At 41.1% G+C, this 20,916-nt stretch overlaps 1 protein-coding gene across 9 annotated transcripts in view; it reads left to right on the forward strand.

The window, feature by feature from the left end:
• Nucleotides 1–20,916, forward strand: part of plekha7b (pleckstrin homology domain containing, family A member 7b) — a 518,153-nt gene that overhangs the window by 422,427 nt on the left and 74,810 nt on the right. For 8 of the 9 annotated variants that reach the window (XM_041197491.1, XM_041197492.1, XM_041197494.1 and 5 more), the window contains 4 exons: nucleotides 10,077–10,596; nucleotides 13,619–13,705; nucleotides 14,957–15,076; nucleotides 16,606–16,659. In XM_041197491.1, the coding sequence (XP_041053425.1) occupies nucleotides 10,077–10,596; nucleotides 13,619–13,705; nucleotides 14,957–15,076; nucleotides 16,606–16,659 (781 nt within the window). The remainder of the gene's footprint in view (nucleotides 1–10,076; nucleotides 10,597–13,618; nucleotides 13,706–14,956; nucleotides 15,077–16,605; nucleotides 16,660–20,916) is intronic. The other variant, XM_041197498.1, reaches the window with a different exon arrangement.

Genomic DNA, 20,916 nt, shown 5'->3' on the forward strand with positions numbered 1-20,916 from the left:
ATCTGAAACAGATGGAAACAGGTTTACTCAAAAGAGTATCAAGAGTTCAAATCTCACAATGGCAAACTATGAAACAATGTAATTTCATCTGAATAGGAACAGATGGAAACATGTTTGTACTTGAAGGAGTTACAAACAAAAACAGAAAATGCTGGAAAAACTCAGCAGGTCTGACAGCATCTATAGAGAGAGAGTCAGGAAGCAATGTATTGTTCAGCCATTTTGCCCCCTGCCAGGATCCCTTGAACTAGAAATCCTCTCTTTGACAGATTTCAAACATCATCCCACCCACCCTATCTGGTCAGGAAATACAGAAGCTGAATACGAATACTGTGAGTGAATTAAAAAGCCTGTTTCAGTGAAGAGCAGGTTCCTGACCTAGTATTGTCCTCTTGGCTGTGTACGGATTTATTTAGAAATTTCACCCGTCATTTCAAAAGCTTAGGCAAATCAGGGAGGGGGCACCTTTAATTCAGTACCAACATAGTCCCCTAGATCATCATGACAGTTTGTTCCATGCTTCACAATTTCTCTTTCCGAAGAAATCAGCACATGACGAAGGAGGTACAGCTAAGATCCAAATATGATGAAGACAAGCCAGAATATATTCGGTTCTCGGAAGCAGAAGGGGCTGTACACCAGGTACTCATCCTTTAAAAGCTGCAGCTGTGCACTATTTTCTACCTAAGTAATTCCCACAAGCAAGTCCAATTCAAGCTGGGAACTTGTTCTGAATAGCTAATGAGACTAACCATGGGAAATTGCAAAAATGGGCCAAATACAATTTTAATGTGCGCTGCACTTGCTGCTTTGGTGTCCCATCGCTTTAGTGCTGTGGCTACAAAAATTGATTCTCAATGTGATTCTCTGGATTGCCCTTCAAAAAGGGTCAATCTTAAACATTTGACAACTTGTAACATCAAAGGCAGGAATGAGCTATTGCAATGGTCCTAGTGTCCACAATGCTATACTTTAGCAGGAGGCAACAACTTGAGCTGGACGGAGAATCGAGCAAAGGAGGCATGTTTCTGCATGATAGTACGATTAGGAGAAAGACTTGTATTTATGTAGCACCTTACTATTTCTCTCTGAAACACCTCTCAAGTGCTTCATCAACATTGATATACTTTGAAGTGCTTTAATTATTACATGCATATGTACAGCAGACTTTTTGCAGATCACAAGATTCCATCTCCACCATTGATGCTGAATGGCTAGTTAATTTTTTAATGATATGAAAACAGAAAATGCTGGAAAAAAATTTCAGCAGGTCTAGCAGCATCTGTGGAGAGAAAACCGGAGTTAACATTTCGAGTCTATATGACTCTCATATGGACTCAAAACGCTAACACCGTTTCTCACTCCACAGATGCTGCTAGAACTGCTGAGTTTTTCCAGCATTTCCTGTTTTTATTTCCGATTTCCAGCACTGAGGTATTTTGCTTTGAATTTTTTTAACAATGTTGAGGGAGAACTGTCAGTCAAGTTACTGGGAGAACTCATTACATTTTAGGTAGTAGATTCTCCACAATTCACTTGAGCTCTGGAAAAGTCAGGTGGAACCTTGATTTCTAGTGCCTAATCTAAAACGTATGGGACCTTTGACAGTGCAACACTGCTCTACTACTGTACTGGAATATCATCCTAGATAATGTGTTCTGACCCTGGAGTGGGGCTTAGCTTAGTCATAGTTAATAGTGCAGTATTTGCTGGCACACAAATCAGGTCATTATTGCTGGATGTTTGATCACTCTGGGTGCCCAAAATGGTGTCTGTGGGATAAGTCACGCAGACACCATATTGGCGAGGACATTAGCTTGCATGCATGAATGGCTGCCAGTAGAGCAGGCAGATCATGACGTCTATCAGTTGGAAAGCTGATTTCATGCCACTGGTGTCGTTTTGGAGCTCACCCTTCCAGCCAGTGCTCTCTCTCAATCTTGTGCAGCTGAACATGCCTTCAACAGCAGGAAAGACCCCCACCTGCACCATTTAAGGGCTCATCAACTACTTGTTGCTTTGTTCTTGGTTGATTTCTTTTGGCTGTTTCTTTGATTTAGCAAGAATTTGGTACTTTCTAAAGTTGTTTAAAGTTTCCAAAGTCTACAGAGAGTGACGTGGCAGCGCTAAGGAGTTTTTACTAGCTCCAAGGCTTCTGCACAAACCAGTTGCTCCCAAACATGGGTGCACTTATATGACTTGGGAAATGAACAGAGGCCGTACAGAGCAGGACAAACTGCTGGAAGAGGGAAGAGAGGAAGTAGGGCTCTTATCAGGTGGCAATATTTGCCAAGGGGGTTCAGGAAGCAATTCCCCTACCTGAATCTCTGTGAGGAACAGTGAGCCGTAACTTACGAACTCCGGGGAAGTGTATCTGGGGGGAGTACCCCAAAGATGCGCTGGGAAACCCCCCCCCCCCCCCACCAAACCCCGTAAGTTCCCAGGTAAGCATTGTATGGGAAGTTCAAACTTTCCTTGGGCGATTGCCCTGCACGAGGAAACATCCGAAAATGTGATTTAAGTTGTGAACTTCAAATGGCTCTGAATGTCACACAGCAATAGTTACCCAGAAAATGTTAGAAGAATTAAAACCACTTCTAACATCAGGGTAACTATTGTATTTATTGACATCCCTCCCCCTCTCCACCCCCACAGGTGGCACTGACTTAGCCCTGTACACACCCACCCCCCGGTCCCTGGACCTTTAAACTTACCCACTTTATGCCAGCTAGTACCTTAAAAAAAGGCCACAGGAGCCCGCTGCGCTAGGTCAGGCGAGATAAATTTCAAGCTTAGTAATTATGAGCAAGGTGTCAATCCGACTCAATTGCCACTCCTCCAGAAGTTACGTGCCAAGATACGCGAGATCTGTGCTTCAACAATGACGTACCCATTGAAATCTGTGAAAGCTGCAACTTCAGAGCAGCAATGGCTGTGAAGGTGACCGTAGCGATGACTCTTTATGCATCTGGTCCTTTCCAGGCTGGAAATGAAGATGTTCTCCTGCCTACCATTGCATGAGGGAGGTCACTGTCAATCTCTAGTTAGTTAGTGATAATTACTATTCATTCTCTCTTGCCATAGAGTAGCAGGCAGATCAAGAACATGATTTTGCTAGGATTGTAGGCATTCCCATGGTGGAAGGCGCCATTGGCTGCAAGTCAACCGTGCCCTATATGGGACCGAAAGGGATTCCTCTCTCTTAATGCCCACCTGGTGTGTGTGACCACATGCAGAGAATTATGCAGGTCACTGTTTGCTATCTTGTCAGTAGCCATGATGCTTTCAATCTGTGGCAGTCCACTGTGCCAGCTGCATTTGAGCCCTTAAGGTCAACCAAAGGGTGGCTATTAGGTGACGAGGGCTATCCCGCTGACCACATTATTGATGATTCCAATTGCAACCCACACACGGCACAGCAGACATACCAATGAAAAGCATACTGCCCAAAGAAATGCTATAGAATGGATCTTTGGCATGCTGAAATAATAATTCAGCTGCCTACACTGCTCTGGAGAAGCCCTAAAGTATTGGTAGAATGGGTGTTCAGGTTCATGATGGCCCACTACATGCTGCACCACCTCCCAGTTGTGAGGGTGTGGTCTTGACCCCAGCTATGCAGCAAGCAGCCCAGTCGTAGAAGCATGAGGAGGAGGAGCAATAATATAGGTAAGAGAAGAGGCAATGTGGACAGCCCCTTTCTGGCCGGGCTGTCCATGAAGAACTGATCCAAGTGTGATACCAGTAACTGCAAATCCAAATCCCCATTCACCAACGCACTCACACCTTACTTCCACTGGCCATCATGGTGTCCACTTAACTACAATGAAAATAATAATAGCCACAACAAAATCAGTTCTCCATACCAAATTTATAAATCAGATAATTCAACATCGCATAAAAACTAAATCAGCCTTTTGCATTCCTTCAGTTCCCATTTTTTGTGTGCCTTTGCCTGACCTGGTGTTCTGACACAGTTCCACCCCAGTGGCGCAGCATGGCTGGTGGAAGACCGCTGGCTGCTGATGTTCAGTGGGAGAGACGAGAATAGCTCTGTAGGATGCCCTGAAGCAACTCTGGGCCAAGAAGGCGTGGATTTATGCTACACCATCACAGCATGGGTGACAGCAGTCTGGGCTGGATGGCTAACGAGTAGTTTTGTCAAACGCTGCAACAGAACGAGGATGAATAACACATAATTACTATTGCGGTTTGGTTTAGGTACGGGCTTTTGGTATGGACACAGAGCAGAAAGCTGATTAGAGGGATTCAGGTAGGAGGTTACCAGAAAAGTGGACAAAGATTTGAGAGGCAACAACACATGTAAGGACTTTGAGGATGGCAGGGAGGTTGAAGATGAAACAATATTTTGCAAAGACAGAGGGGTATGGGATGTTTTTTGGGAAGGGGTTGATAATGGCAGTTTTGAAAGGGATGGGACAATGTTTGCTTAGAAGGAGCCGTTTACAATGTCAATGGCAACCTGAGAGAGGGCGGCACGTTTTTGCTCCATGGAGCCACTGCCACTTCCCCAGGCTGTTGTCCAAGCAATCTGAATAATTTGTTGGAGGACAGGTTACTGAACTGCTGTGCAAGGCCCCTTTGCACTCTGCTATCCAAAGCCAGCAGTTTAAGCTTGCATGGCAGTAAACTAACCTTGCAAGACAGCAATCTGTGCTTCCACTGCAGCAACCAGGAGTTGGGTAGCTGCTGCTTGAGTCGCAATGAAAGCTGTGACATAGGTCATTGAATTTTGCAGCATGATTGAATCTGCAAGTGTGCATGCTGGAAAGGATGGATTCCAAGCTCTGAGCAAAACTCTTTGTCATGATGGTGCTGGACTTCTCCATGTTCCTGACATCAGTTGAAGGCTTTCCAGCAGGCCTGTCAATGCATCGACCATTTTGTTCTCCATAACCCTTCTTATTCTTCTGTAGTTGACCCTTCTGAGTCCTCTGTAGTGGAGCACCTATCCAACCTCACCCCCTTCTGAGCTGACACCTATCCTTGCCCCCTGCACTGGTTACAGTCCACTCATGCCTGATCTCCCACCATGTACAGATCCCACCTTTAAACTCAGACAGTGCTAATGTTTGAACTGGTGGCTGCAAATGTGAAGTTTGCTTTGCAAGCTCTCCTGCTTGTTTTCCTCCACTGCCTGACTACTTTGCTCCAAAGTTGGGTAACTGAAAGAAAGAAAGAAAGAATAAGAGTAAGTTGTGGCCTGGTGAGTCCTGGAAAGTAAGAAATGCATGCTTACATCTGCAGCTGGCAAGTTAAGAGAGTGTGGGATGGGTTCGAGGGGTGGGATATCAGAAGAAAGATTAAATGTGAGGATATCTTCATCTTCAATGGTTTCAGTTCTGCCACTGGCCAAGGCTTCAGCCGTGGGCATCCCACGAATAGCCAGTGCTATCTTCCTCCATGGGAAGTAGGCAATGGAGGTGCTCCATTCCCTCCAGTTGGCTTCCCCTGTCTCTGGTTGTGCATTACTTTGTCCTGCAAGAGAGAGGGAATGCGTCAGTGAGCGTGATGTAACCTGTTAGTGATGTGTTGGTCATGGTTGACTAGCTGGCACTGTGTTCAAGCTGAGAGATATGGGTAAGAGGCCTGCAGCAGCACTAAGTTTGTGAGTTGAAGCTATGAATGTTGAGTATGAGTCCTGATTGATAGCCAGGTTGCATGGTAGGTGAGCGAAAGGTGATTGAGTCATGGTTGAGGCTAGTGGTGCGGTTGGTAAGATATGGCACTAATCCTGGCCTCTCATTTGGGTTCATTGAACTTGGAACTTCTAGTGGCACTGCATCCAAGCTCTTAGAGTTTGACTTCTGGCATTGCCCTGCATGGGTATCTGCCTTCTGGGCATGGGTTTGCAAGGCTTTCTGGCCCCAAGCAGATACAGGACATCTCTCCTACTTTCTACCTACTCCAGAACAGCCTCTGGGGCAGGGTGTCAGTCTCAGGGCCACGCTCTCTCAAGTCGTGCCATTCCTCTTTTTTTCCAGGTCAGATTCAGCTGCCATAGGACAGCCACCACATGTTCCAGCCACAATCCTTCTCCCTTTTAAGAGATGCAGGCTAGCTTTAAGCAGTGCAGGCATCAACTGGGGCTAGCCCCTTATGATACTGACCTTCTGCTGCCACATCCAGCCAATCAACAGCAAGATTAATGCTGACTGAACATTGATTTCATTTATAACAGCAGGCAGCATGAAGTTTGCATGCCTCCTGCATTTGCAGTCAACACACAAGGGTTAACCGTGCATAGCAATTCTCATGCCTGGTTTTGGGGGTAATGACCTTAACCCCTAGGTGTCAGTACCTGCATGATTTTTGTCTGGGGCCAATGTTTGCAATTACATTCAGCCCTATTGCTTAGAGACTGCTCAGTGCTTTTTTTTAACTTTTCTGTACGTATGGCTCTGAATGGTTAATGTTTACACATCACTGCTGAGCTATGCTCTGTAGTTTATTTAAATCTTCTTTTCCCCTGTTGTGTCTGGCTTCTGGCACTTTCATTACAAATGTTTAATGGAATTGGCTTGTTTTGTGCTTGTTTAATATTAAACACAGAGTAGTAACAGTTGCTCCATTTGAGATTGAATGGTTGTGGTTCTGTAGTAATACAAAATTTATCCAGATACAGACATTGCTTTCTCAATGAAGCTATAGTTATAGCATTTAACAGAAGTGATGGGTTATATTTAACCTTGTAAGCAATGGCTTTGTTTAACTAATATTCTATTATGGATCTTATTATTGCTAATTGATTATTCATTGAATACAGCCATATGCTAATCGGCATAAAATTGGTTCATGCAACTACTTTCCTTTGTAGTGGCCAGGACCACTTTCTTTCCTCCTGAAATATGCATTTGGGATATTCACACAGCACAGATTGACATCTAAACATAATATGCGGTCTGACATTTTTGTATCAAATGGGTTTTCGAAATAGTGATTGTCGCACTACATTGATTTTACAGAAATATTAATATTTTTTATTTGTAGGCAGTTTGAGCGTAATGAGTGCACAACACACTTTTACCAGGATTATTGGTATCGGGTGGAGGAAGTGGATGAGATCACTGTTCGTGCTGAGGTCAAAATTACATTGGATTACATAGGCCGCTTGGCACAGAAACAGGCCATTTGGCCCTGTCAGTCCTTGCTAATATTTATGCTGTACTCAAGCTTCCTCCCATCTTTCCTCATCTAAATCTACCATCGTAATCATCTATTCCCTTTGCCCTCATCTAGCTTCCCTTTAAATGCATTTTATTTATTAGCTTTTACCACTGTGTGTGGCAGAGAGTTCCACGTTCTGATCACTCTTCGGGTAAAGAACTTTCTTCTGAATTTCTTGTTCCCAAAAGCAGCCTCTGAGGACTCACTTGGTGAATGCTCTACCATAGAGACCAGGACAGTCCAAGTTTGATCTCTGACCTGTTCTGAAATAACTAATGTGACCAGATGTACCAGTAGGAGCACCTAGTGACCCATTCTGGAGAAAAGTGGATATCTGACGATAGTGGGAATGGGCTCTGTTTTGATGTCCTTCACATTCAAATAGGCTATCCACTGTACTAAAAGCTTCAATTGGTTATTGAATTCAATGGAAGGATAAACTGCTCTGTTCTAGATGTTGACACCCCTGACTTCAGCCTTGTAAATGGTGGAGAGGTGTTGAGGAGTCTTGAGATGAGTCCCTTTTCAGAGACTTCCCAACTTCTACCCTTGGAGCCACTGTGTTGATACTCTGCTGTAATTAAAATCTAGCCAGTGTTGACCCCAAGATATTGATCTGTGGGGGATCTCTGTAATTGTGGTGCCATTGAGATTTAAGGAGAAATGGCTGAGCTTTCTCATGTTTGATATCCTTGTAACTCAGCCTATTTGGTGTGATTGTTACCTGCCACATGCCAGACCAAGCCTGATTTTTATCTAGGATTTTTTCTGTGGCTGGCTATGAATTGCTTCATGATCAGAATAGTTGTGAATGGAGCTAAGCACTGTGACATCATCAGTAAACATCCCACCCCTGACATCGAGGGAGGGAAGGTCATTGCTGAAGCAGCTGAAGTTGACTGGGTGGAGTATACCACCATGTGGAATCCCTGTTGTGGCACTGACATGACTGGCTTCTGAGCATCTTCCATGTGACAACTGGGACTGTAGCCATTTAGTGCTGTATCTGAATATTACTTTGAGGTCTAGGCAGCAACTTTCACCTCTTCTCTAATATTCATCTCTGATATTCAGCTCTTGTACCCTATGATATGGGTTAGAGCTAAGCAGCTCTGGCAGAACCTGAACTGAGTATCGATGTTCATGTTATTAGTAAATTATTGTTGGGGGATGATGCAATAATGACTCCTGTCATTTTATCATTGATCAGTCTATTTGGGTAGTAAGTTAAATTAATAATCTCTTTTGCCTCTAGCAATTAATTCACAACTGTTAAGTTTGATAGAAACAGCCGCTCAGTCTATCAAGCTGTATACATAAGCACCTTTAAAAATTTCTGTTTCTTCATCATAAATGTATTTTTTTATTCAGATAGTTGTTTTCTCACAGATTGTATCTCTGTTTTCCATTTTTGTTGGGGGAGAGATACCTCTGTTATGACCCTAGATAATTAAGTTTAAACAAAATAAATCAAGGACAAAAATTCTTGGGTGCCACTCAGTGCTAGGTTAGCTGATTTTATCCAGCTAGTGGCAGAAGCAGAAACAACAAAATTAGGCATAGAATCACTACGTTAGGGAGAGAAAGTTAGGTAGGTCAGAATTAGTCAGACCAATAAATAGTGAAATAAGCTAAAAATGATGATATATGAATGTTACAAGGACTAGTTAAGGTTACAAAGTCCTCTAGAGTCAACTAGCTATACTTATGCCAAATGCCTTCAGGTGACAAGGAGGAAGGGAAAGAAACATATGGGCTGATGTGTGGCACGAATGTCGCTTGCCACTTAAGTGCCAGGTGGTGACCACCTCCATTAACAGTGAATCCTAATCATCTCTCCTTGACATTCAATGGCATTACCCTCATTGAATACCCCATTATCAACATCCTGGGGTTTACCATTGACCAGAAACTGAACTGAACCAGCCATATAAATCCTGTGCCTACGAGAGCAGGTCAGAGGCTGGGAATTCTGTGGTGAGTAACTCGCCCCCTGACTCCCCAAAGCCTGTTCACATCTACAAGGCACACATCAGGAGTGTGATGGAATACTCCCTGCTTGCCCGGATGAGTACAGCTCCAACAACACTCAAGAAGCTTGACACCATCCAGGACAGAGCCGTCCACTTGATTGGCACCCCTTCTACAAACAATAAATATTCATTCCCTCCACCACTGATGAACAGTGGCAACAGTGTGTACTAATTACAAGGTGTATTGCAGCAACTTCTGATGGCAGCTTCCAAATCCATAACCTCTACTGTTTAGAAGGACAAGGGTGGCAGATACATTGGAAGACCATCACCTGCAAGTTTCATTCCAAGCCACTCACCTACCTGACTTGGAACTATATCGCCATTCCTTCATTGTCACTGAATCAAACTCCTGGAACTCCCTCCCTAACAGCACTGTGGGTGTATCTACACCACATGGACTGCAGCAGTTCAAGAAGGCAGCTCACCACCACCTTCTCAAGGGCCATTAGAGATGGGCAACAAATGCTGGCCTGTGCCTTGTGGTACACTTATTCAAGGCATTAGGGAAGTGACACCAAGGTATAAAGAAAAAAAAGATTTGTAGAATTGACCAGATGCAGAAGAAAGACTTGTGTTTACATTGCAAAAAGCAGGGATCTTTGCTATGCCTCAAACACAGCATATAAATTAATTATTTAGAAGTTTTGATCAGTAATGTTGTGGCAATTGCTTAACATGCAACAAAATCCTACAAACATCAATGATGAAAGATCAATTAACCTGATTTGCCATTTTAGCTGATGGAGGAAATTATTATATTTTCTATCAAATTGACAAGACGTGCATATTTCAGAAATTCTGTGCAGCATGCATGACCTGTCCTTTACTTTTCTCTTTCATTTTCTTTTTCAGCCTTGCATCTGCCCAGACCCTTCCACATCGGACACTAAATCAAACACAGCCTTACCCAGAGACTTACCAAACTCTGCCAAAGAATATTGGGCAACCTTCAGATAGCTCCATAGCTGCGAATCATAACCTACCAAGTGATTACAAGTATGCTCAAGACCGTGTTAGCCACTTAAAAATGTCAAATGAAGATCGGAAGGCCACTAAGGAGGGCACTGTGTGGCAGCTGTATGAGTGGCAACAGAGGCAGCAGTTTAAGCATGGCAGCCCAACTGCTCCACTCTATTCCTCACATGCCACAGACTTTGACTCTGGCTTACCAAAATCTGCCTTAGATGTTCCCCGTTCGGTCTCTGTTCCTCCATCTCCCTCAGATATCCCGCCACCCGGTCCTCCAAAAGCCCTCTCACCCAGAAGACTGCACACTCCTGCAGAAAGAGTCAATGTCAAACCCTTGGAAGAAAGGCCATTCGAGATCTTATTTTCAGGGTCTCCGAGAAGAGCCCGTGGCCCCTTGACAAAGGTAAGCCTGTGTTTTACACTGTTGAGAAACGGATCAGTCTTTTTTTTCCATACATACAATAATTAGTAAGATGATAGGCTTGATTCCCCCCCAGTCTGTGCTGAGCTAGTGTAGAGGCAACACTGTATCCCAAGGTGGGGAAGGAAAATCAATCAGCATTCTAGATCTTGGACATTCATGGATCCTAGGAGGAAATTGCCCAGCTCTCAATGTCAGATGAAGAGATGATTGGCCATGATGTTCATTCCCGTCTACATGCTGGGATCTGAAAGGCGTCAAAAGCAGGAATGCTGGATGATGTGTTTTCCCCTGCCTTGTCCAGGGATGTTGCAGTCAGTTATGGAATCCCTATTGCCATCTTAGTTGCAATCAACTAACTCACCACCGATCAGGGATCTTCCGGCTCTATTTATACTCATGCACAAAAAAATGGATTATTTGAGGAAGTTACTAAGAAGCTGACGTGCTCAAGTGAAGATTAGAAGAGAAAACAGAAACTGCAGCAATAGTTTAGAAGGAGCAGGGCTGTCAAATGTTGAACGACCTCTTCTTTGAGGATTTTTAAGTAAATCATTTCAGAAGGATAATGCCGGTATGTCAATGTAAAATCACCCTGCCTGCTTATTTAATGTTATTTTTAAGTAACTTCTGCCTTTTTATGCAGAGTGACAAGGAGTGGACTGTCAGCACCAGTGATAGTTAAAAAAAGAGGGCTGAGCAGCTCTTCACTCCTTGTACTTCCTACAGTTTACTGACAGGGCAGAGGCATTGATTTCAGTGGAAAGGAAAATCACGTGCAATGTCTAATGGGTGGCTAATTTGCTAGTGCCTATTTTACACCATTGCTTAAAAGTTAAAATTGCTCCCATATATTTTATCAATGCTCCATGCCAATACTTTTCCAAGGTCCTGACTCATCACTATTCCAAGCGTTAGGAAAGTAGAAATCCATCATAAAACTTTAGCTCAGTGCAGGTGACATAGAGACAGTTCAGCTTCATATTCGGCAGGCTGGAAGTGGCTGCAGAATGTGGAGCCGCAGCAAGTTCTGCGTACTACTTAGCAGAGCTTTAGTGCAGAAGTCATAGGGCAGGGTTTTCCAATTTGCTCGCCAGTCTTGTTTTTCTGCCAATTCACTTTAATGGGGGTAGATAAGTGCAGAAGTACAAAACATCAGCCACATGTTAACAACCTATTTTTGATTCCTTATTTTAAAAATCCTTTCTTATTAAAAAGTCACATTATGTTATTTAGAAACCTTATGTCCCCCTTTCCCAAATGTGATAACTCATTCTGAACAACAGCCTTTAAGAAGAGGGAGAAAGTAGAGTATGAGGGAAAGCTAGCTGGTGATATAAACACTGGTAGTAAGAGTTCCTCCAAGTATTTAAATAGGAAAACAGTAAGTAAAGCTAGTGTTGTTCCTCTGAAGAGTGAGTCTGGGGAATTGATAATGGAAAACAAAGAAATGGTAGAATGTGTTGAGCAGGTTTTTTTTGCCTGTCTTCACTATAGAAGACTCAGAAAACTTCCCAAAGGTACTTCAAAATCAAGAAGTGAAAGGAAGGAAGGAACTTCAAACAATCACAATCACCAAGGAAAAGGTTCTGGGAAAACTATTAGACAAGTCTCCAGGACCTAAGGTCTTAAAAGAAGTGGCTCCAAAGATAGTAGAGGCATTGGTTATAATTTTCCAAAATTCCTTAGATTCTGGAAACATCCTAGCCAATTGGAAAATAGCAAATGTAACACCTTTATTCAATAAAGGAGGGAGATAGAAAGCAGGAAACATTTGGGCCAGTTAGCCTGACATCTGTTATAGGGAAATTGCTGGAATCCATTATTAAGCAGGTTATAGCAGGGTATTTAGAAAATCATAATGGGATCAGGCAGAATCAACATGGTTTGGGAAATCCTTGCTTAACGAATCTGTTTGAGTTCTTTGAGGAAGTAACAAGCAAGTGGATAAAGGGCAACCTGTAGTTGTGGTGTACTTGGATTGTCAAAAGGCATTTGATAAGGTGCCACATCAAAGGTTGCTAAACAAGATAAGAGCACCTGGTGTAAGGGGCAACATATTTGCATGGAAAAAGGATCGATTAGCTAACGGGTAGCAGAGAGTGGGCATAAACGGGTCTTTTTTGGTTGGCAAACTGTAACTAAGGGAGTGTCATAGGGATCAGTGCTGGAGCTTCAACTATTCACAATCTATGTCAATGACTTGGATAAAGGAACCAAATGTATGGTGGCTAAATTTGCCGATGATACCAAGATAGGTAGGAAAGCAAGTTGTCAAAAGGAGGTAAAGAGTCTGCAAAGGGATATAGATAGGTTATATGAGTGGGTAAAAATTTGGCAGATGGAGCTTAATGTGGGAAAATTTGAACTTGTCCACTTTGGCGGGAAGAATAAAATGCAGTATATTATTTAAATGCAGAGAGATTGCAAAACATTGTGGCACAGAGGATCCTGTGGATCCTGGTGTCCTGGTACATGAATCACCAAAATTTAGTATGGTACAGCAGGTGGATGGAAATCAGGAAAAATTCTCTCTCGTAGAGGGTCATTAGTCTATAGAATTCTCTTCTCCAGAAAACAGTGGAGGCTGGATTATTAAATTTATTCAAGGCTGAGTTTGATAGATGTTTGGTAGACAAGGGAGTCGAGGGGTACGGTGGGTGGTGGTGTGGGATGCAGACAGAAAAGTAGAGTTGAGGCCAGATCAGCCATTATATCTAAATGCAGAGCAGGCTCAAAAGGTCAAATGGCCTACACCTGCTGCCAAGTCCTATGTTTCTTGGTAATGGCCTCATCGGGACTAGTCACTTCTAGGACATCACCCAACAATCAAATGTCAGCCTACACTACAAGTATATGCCAGCTATTTTACCATGGGGGTATCACAGTCAAGCTCAGTCCTGGTACGGCATAAATATCATTTTGGATCTTTGATTGTTTAACCAATTTCTCTATTACTGTGCAATGAACCTGTGTCAACTTGTTATTTTGTATTTTCTGGCAGAGCTCGGCACACATCGACAGGCGCTCTATGCCTCCCATGGGTTATATGACGCACACTGTCAGTGCCCCCAGTTTACATGGAAAGACAGTAAGTTCCATTCTGAATATATGTCTATTTTCATATTGTATTGCAAGATTAAGGAGGGAGGGTTTAAATAATTAACATCTATACTTTACATCATCATTAGACTGCATCCTTGATGGTTGTATTAGCAGAAAGAGTAACATCCAGCAGTACTCAGCATGGTCTGATGAGGTGAAATTGCAAATTACATTTCTCAATTACAGCTCCCAGTCAAGTATATATGGCTTCACAGTAATCAACATTAACACTTAGAAAAATCACTTGCATTTCTATTATGCTGCAGAGAATTAGATATTTACACTCTACACATCAGAACAATTGTGTTAAATAAATTAAGTTGCAGACAACTCAATGTTTCTGTTGCTTTTAAAGACAGCCTTTTTAATAACATTCCTAACCATGAAAATATTTCAAATATTTTGTACTGGCATTTCGGTAACTCCAACTGAGCAGTATTAATTACACTTGATGCAGATGAGTTTACAAATGCAATAACTCAAACATGCAATTGTACATTTACTTAATAGGTACAGCAAAACAAATCTACTTTTTTTGGTAAATATTGCAAATTTAGTTGACTGGTGTAATTCATTGTCACAGAATATGTATGTAAGTATTTGATTTCATTTAGAATTCCCTGTTTTATTGCAAATAACTTACAGTAGTCCTTGATTTTAAAATACTTGGAAACTCAAGGTCAGGTGAAAAGGCCCATATTTTCCTGGTGCATTGTTCACAAAACATAGTTTGCTGAATTTCAGTTTAGTAAACTCTGGACTGATTACATCTGTGGAGTTTAAACTAGTCACTATCTCAGTTTATGCATAAAATGCATGATGCATTCATTTGATTTTTTTTAATCCTGAATAACACCTCTTGGCAGTTCAGCCAAATTCATTTGGAATTTGAGAATGGGTTTACTGTCCAAAGTTGTGAAGTGTACAATCCCTGGTGAATATCAGAGGAGTTTTGAGATTTATATTTAGCTTATTGTTCAGTCATGATGAAATATTTAAAGCTAACTTAACAATGCTTAATGTTTCTTAGCCTATTTCAGGAAAGAAAAGAAAGTCATAAACATCTCTTCATTGGGGTTTCAGCATCATTTTTCTCATGAATATCTTTTGCATATAAACTCTTTTGGTACTTCTTGATTGTCATATGCTCATAGCGAGGTACTTGCACATAGCAGGGTTTGAGCGACATGTTTTAATTGCTAATGCCTCCCTTAATGACCAACTATATTACCCGCAGCTAGAAGAACTAACTTTACTGCTCATCCGATTACGGAGACATCAATCCAAGCTGGCTAATGTTCGAAATCATACACTTGCCCAGTTGCAACTAAACAAGCTGAGCCAATCCAACCGTCAGGTCAGCTGCTGATTGGCTCGCATATGTCACCTGATGTGGCTGTTTGTCCCAGAATGTTTTATGAGGTTACTTGTTGTATGCTTTGTGTGGCTTTACATTAATATTATTTTAAATGTTCACATTTACAAACCATAGCCAGCAAATTCAGCTTTTAACATTTATTCCCATTGAACATCATGTTAGATTGTTCCCCAGAAGTCATTGGTAATGAGCTTTAATGTTTATACATTTTATTCTGTAGTTCCCACAAAATTTGTGTCCTCAACACAGCTTTTCTACTGTTGTCACAGAGTATTTGACTGTATATGGCTCCATTATGAAATTTAGTTTAAATCCAAATCTAGAACTCCTCTGGCTCATTAAGTAAAAACGGAAAAATCAATCAAGCTTCTGACTCATGATCAGAAGCAAGCAATCACTGCTGAGGAAAGCCTGTCTCTGTCAGCACGCACTGCATAGGTTCACACATGAAAACAAACATTAGATGAGGTGTCATTGAGCAGCCCATGCTCAAAGCACCCTGTCCCTTGGGGAATTAGTATCATCCGAGCGAGAAAAATTGAGCAGTTTGCGTAGGTGGAGGCAGAAAGAAATCCAGATATTTGCAATTGCTCTTTCTGAGACTGTTATCCAAAGTAAAACTCTGATGTTTGAACTCAAATTATCCTGCAAATGGATGGAGATGGCTCTTTGCACTTTGTTAACATTGTTAAATCAATAATCAGATAGTTTGCCTGCGGAGTAATCTAATTTATATACTAATATTTAGAACTTTTTCTGTGAATTTATAAAAATGATTATTACTGTTAACTGTTTTAAATTCATTTTATTATGCCAGGAAATTGGCAGAGAAATGTGTTCTCTGATCAAATCTTCTAATTTTTGCAGTTAATGGCTGTTTTATCATCTCTCTTTTTTCTCTATACATGGCAATGAAATATTAACTCTGTGGCAATGAAATATTAAACCTATTGCAATCAAATATTCTGTTTTTTGTAAGGTGATATTAAACTTCTTCACTAAGTAGAATAATGCAGCATGGTTTCAAAATTCTGAGTTCCTGACTACCCTGTGAATGCTACAATATGAATTTTTGGGCTGTTATTTTTCTTATGGAAGAACAGATCAACATAAACTTTTTTTTTACAACAAACCATTTTGTTTATTCTCAAATCTTTCGTACAGAGGCTGTTGAAAGTGTGCATAGCATTGATGTATTTGTGTAAAGCCTGCTTCTGAATAGCTGAAATCCAGAACTTTGTACCTTCAGCAACTTAAAAGCTCCTTCTTTATAAGGACGTTTGGATTAAATTTAATGACACAATACTGTAAATACAAAAACACCACCATGGTTGACAAAACCTGTATATGATAAACTGTTGTTCAAAGTTCTGGAGGTGCATTGCTAGTGGATTTTTGTTTTCCTGTTGAAATGGTACAAGTTAAGGGGATGAAACAAAATTCATGTGAATGTAATTAAAATGATTCATTTTTATTTTGCTTCTTCGTTTTCTCATCTACAACGTCAGGCTGATGACACATACATGCAACTGAAGAAGAACCTGGAGTACCTAGACCTAAAGGTGGGACTCGGCAATTATTGCCTCCCTCCTCTTCTGTCCTTGTTTCTCTGCTTGCCTGCGTCCATTCTTAGATCACTTCTGTAGTTTCCTGTATTCCTCTCATCCTATCTATGTTGGGTTTCTCCCTGTTGTTGACTTTCAGTGGGTGACTGAAGGTCATTTCTCCAAGAATGTGTAGCTAGTCAGTAAATATTAACAACTTACCTGTTTTGTTTCAATAATACTGTACTGGTTCCAGTGATGGGGTCTATATGGTCCCATGAAGAGCAGTCTTTTCCTGAACCTTGAGTAACACAGGACTTCAGATAAATCAAACTTCTATTTTCTCATTAACTCAGCACATTTGCCAGCTGAAAACAGCTTGTTTGCCCACAGTTGCCAACTGAATCACAGTTATATTATGATTGCTGTCAAGTAAGTGATAGCAAGTGGTGATTAAATTTGTATTAACTGTACTAGAAAATGCTCAAGGAAGTTGGTAATTTAATTGCTGTAGCCATGCATGAGATAATCTTCCATCTTGTCACAACCTAAATTCTGGCAAGTCATATTTGTTCCCAAGTTAATGATCTGACTTTTGGACTTAATTGAAATCTCATTTGTTTAGACTAAAAGTGAGATTTTCACTTTTCTACTTCTGCAGCAGCTGTGTTGGGAAAGATTATAGGATTATGAGAGACTACAAACTTATATCAGTTCAGGAAACTGAACATAATCTCTGTTAAACTGCTTTGGGAATTACATTATTTTGAGACTGCTTTAGCCCTGTTTTTCTATTCACATTAAACCCAGAGTGACCAGTTTTATTTGTGAATTGTTTGATTGCTGCAACTTCCAAAGTCAGTCCCAAATTAATGACACTCGGCTATCAGACTTTGCAAGCTTTGAACATTTCACAGGACTGGAGCAAATTTGAACTGTCTACAGCAGGAGTGAAATTTCCTCATCTCTGTAACCTTGAACTCATAAAGTTAATTATCTTTATATAAAATTTTGCTTCCCACAGTTAAAGTCTCTTCAAACTTGATGTCAAAGGGTCACTTGCATTATTGGTTAAAACATGGATGAATTCCTCATTGATCAGCAAGATGCTGCCGCTTATGCCATGAGGTAGTCTACTGCTGAACAGCATGGGCAGGAGGTTGCAGCCAATTGGTTTGGTGCCTGAGGTGGAATCTCTTGCTTATAACTTGACATGTAATTTTTTTTTCATTTCATGTCACTGATTCATTTACTTCCAACATTACGAGGCTGGTTTTCCAAATTAATGCTCCTGGAGCAGTTTCTCACCTACTGAGAATGAGTATTAGTAAATCGTTAACACCCACTTCGATAGGAAATCATGTGGTTGGCATGCCCAGGAGCACCTGCCAATCACTTGGTGCAAATGGGGCTGCTCAATAGGAGTGTGCATTCAGAAAATTTGCTTTGTTTCTTTAAAACACCACAGCTTGAGCACCCAAAGGTTTTACTACAAAATGGGTATATTCCAGCCAAGGATATTTATGACTGCCTTATTAGTGATTGTGAAACAGACAATTGCACTGGTTGATTGGTTAAGATAAAATTTCACAAATGATTCAGAGGTTGCAATTTCCCATCCCATGTCTTTAAGTCTTTGTTGTTTACCTATTTATTATTTGTACCTGTGACAATACTGTGCTGCTGTGAGTGCTATTGTTGTCTAGCTATTAACTTTCAGCATTGTCAATACATTAATGTATTCTCAGATTTTTTACATTGAGCCTACAGAACAGAAACAGGCCATTCAACCCAGCTAGTCTACGCCAGTGTTTATACACCACATAACTCCTCCCATCCCTCTTCATTCAACCCTAGCAATGAAAGATTTTGTGTTACTGGATCCTATTAGAGATCTGCTGTAATGCAACAAATGACACTTGTCAATGATGCTCTAAAAAAGGTTTTATTCTGGTCTATACTAGCTGACCTCAAAAGCAACTGCAGGTGCTGCATAGCCTTAGTTGGTGAAGGGGAAAACAGCCATGAGACCTATACAGGGGCTACTGCTTTAAGTTTGTCTGTGCACACCAGATAGAACAGGGTTTGACCAGTCTATTTATATTAAATAGTCGACTGATCTCACTTGAAGCTCTTAGTCATTTGACTAGAGGGAGACCATTACATATGAGACAGCACCCTGTATAGAAATCTGTGTCTCAGGACTAAACCATAGAGGAGAAAATTGGAGATTTTCTTTTAAAAACAGGACTTGTGCAGGGAGTTGCCTACTATCTGGTTGCATACAGGAAGTGGAAGAGTAATTTGAACTTCCACATAATTTAATCAGGTTCCAGCTGAAATGTGCTTGTTTGTGCCCTTTTCTCGACTTGTACTGTGATGTAAGTCAGATTGGTTTCTGGATATGTTGGTGCTTGTTGCCTGTGCTTTTTGATACTCTTTTCCAAAATTGAGATTTTTGCATCTCTTGTTTCTGTTTTTGCTGCCATTTTTGTGTTGTGCATTCTCTGGTTGTGGTGATGTGTGTGCACCGCCATTCTGATTCTTGTGGTTAATACTTAGAGAAAAATGTAAGCTCCTTTCAAATTAAGCTTGTGAATTGCTGATAATTTTAACTAGTCAATGATCAATGAGACACTTCTGTTCAATTTTTTATTTATCTGAGGGGGAAAAAATCCGTTGGTGAAATGGGATAACCTGAAACACAGGAAGAGGTGAGGGGGCACTAAAATCTCACTAAGTTGGCACGAAATTCCTTTCTCTGTTAATTTGATGTTTTAACCTAGTTAAAATAAATAACTTAACATCCTTGTTAAATTAATAGACCCACAGCATTTCACACAAATTAATCACGTCATGATCCAGCACAAGAAGAGCCCGTTTGGCCCTTTTGTGCCTGTTCTGACTTTTTGAAAAAAACTATCCAATTAGTCCCATTTCCCTGCATATTCCCTATTGCCTAGCAATTTTTCCCTTTTCAATTATTTATCCAATTCCCCATTGCAAGGTAGTATTGAATCTGCTTCCACCAACCTTTCGGGTAGTGTTCAGCACAGCATAACAACATGCTACACTAAAAGAAAACCCTTCCTGGTCCTTCTGCCAAATACCTTACATCTGTGCCCACTGATTGCTGACCCTTCTGCCACTGTAACTGGGAATGTGTCATTACCATTGTTTGGGCTCATGTGTGATATGAGCTCATGAGTACCTTTGATATTATAGAAGATCCTGCAGGACATGAGATGCTGTTTTTTTGAGCTACGCTTTCCTATTCAGACTAAGAATGGGTACCCCAGAGCAAAGGTACCTGATGAAGAATTCTTGCAGTTTCACATCTTTTCATAGTTATGACCCATGGACATAGATACCTGGTATCCCTGTAGCAGCAGTTTTGCACAGGTCTGACGAGAATCCAAACGATAATACTGTTGTCACGATCCACTGGGGATAGTGCGCTGAAATATCAAGCCCTATTGCTCCCCGAGCCACAACAAATGTGAAAAGTTTCGATCAACCCACCTAATTGTTTAATTTAGGTTAACAAAATACAAGCACCAGGTTTGTAAACTTAATAAACAACTGTTTATTGAACAAAACATCTTTAACCAGTGGTAAAAGAAAGAAATATGAACTGCTAATTTCTAACTCTATAAACTCTACCCCTTAAATCCCTATACGTGCACATACAAGACACACAAAAACACATGACACACAAAAACATGGATTTTAAGGGTGGGATAAAGCAGTTCAATAGCACCAATTCCAGAGTACAGGATTCAATGGGTTAACTTTGATCGATGCCTTCCAAGTTCCTTTCAGTTCTTTGTTAATAGCACAGAGTGGTCTTCAGTTCACTGATCACTTGCCTATCAATGTCTCTAGCAGTGATATTCCCCTTTGCCTCTTGACAGGGGTTTTCAGAGAGAGAGTAGGTCATAGAGATATGAGGAGAAAAAGCCAGCTAGCTGCTACTGTAGAATTACTGGAATCTTGCACATACAGGAGAACAAGGTTTTAGATCTTTTTCTTTTCAGGATAGGAGCTGTTCTGCTGTACCGCTTTCACACAAACTCTGGTCACTTGGTCAGGAGCCAATTAAAATGTTGCTGCCTGGCAGTAGACCAGATCCTCCTCTGTACCATTCTGTCTTTCATGGCATACTCTGTTCCGGGACAGCAAAATTGTATATATCCAGAACACTGTTCTGGTAGACATTTCCTTCAAACTGCAGCCATTGTAATTTTAGTGCACAGCCCAACAGAAATAAAAAAG

This window comes from Carcharodon carcharias, chromosome 10 (assembly GCF_017639515.1).
Source record: "Carcharodon carcharias isolate sCarCar2 chromosome 10, sCarCar2.pri, whole genome shotgun sequence".
Taxonomy (NCBI): domain Eukaryota; kingdom Metazoa; phylum Chordata; class Chondrichthyes; order Lamniformes; family Lamnidae; genus Carcharodon; species Carcharodon carcharias.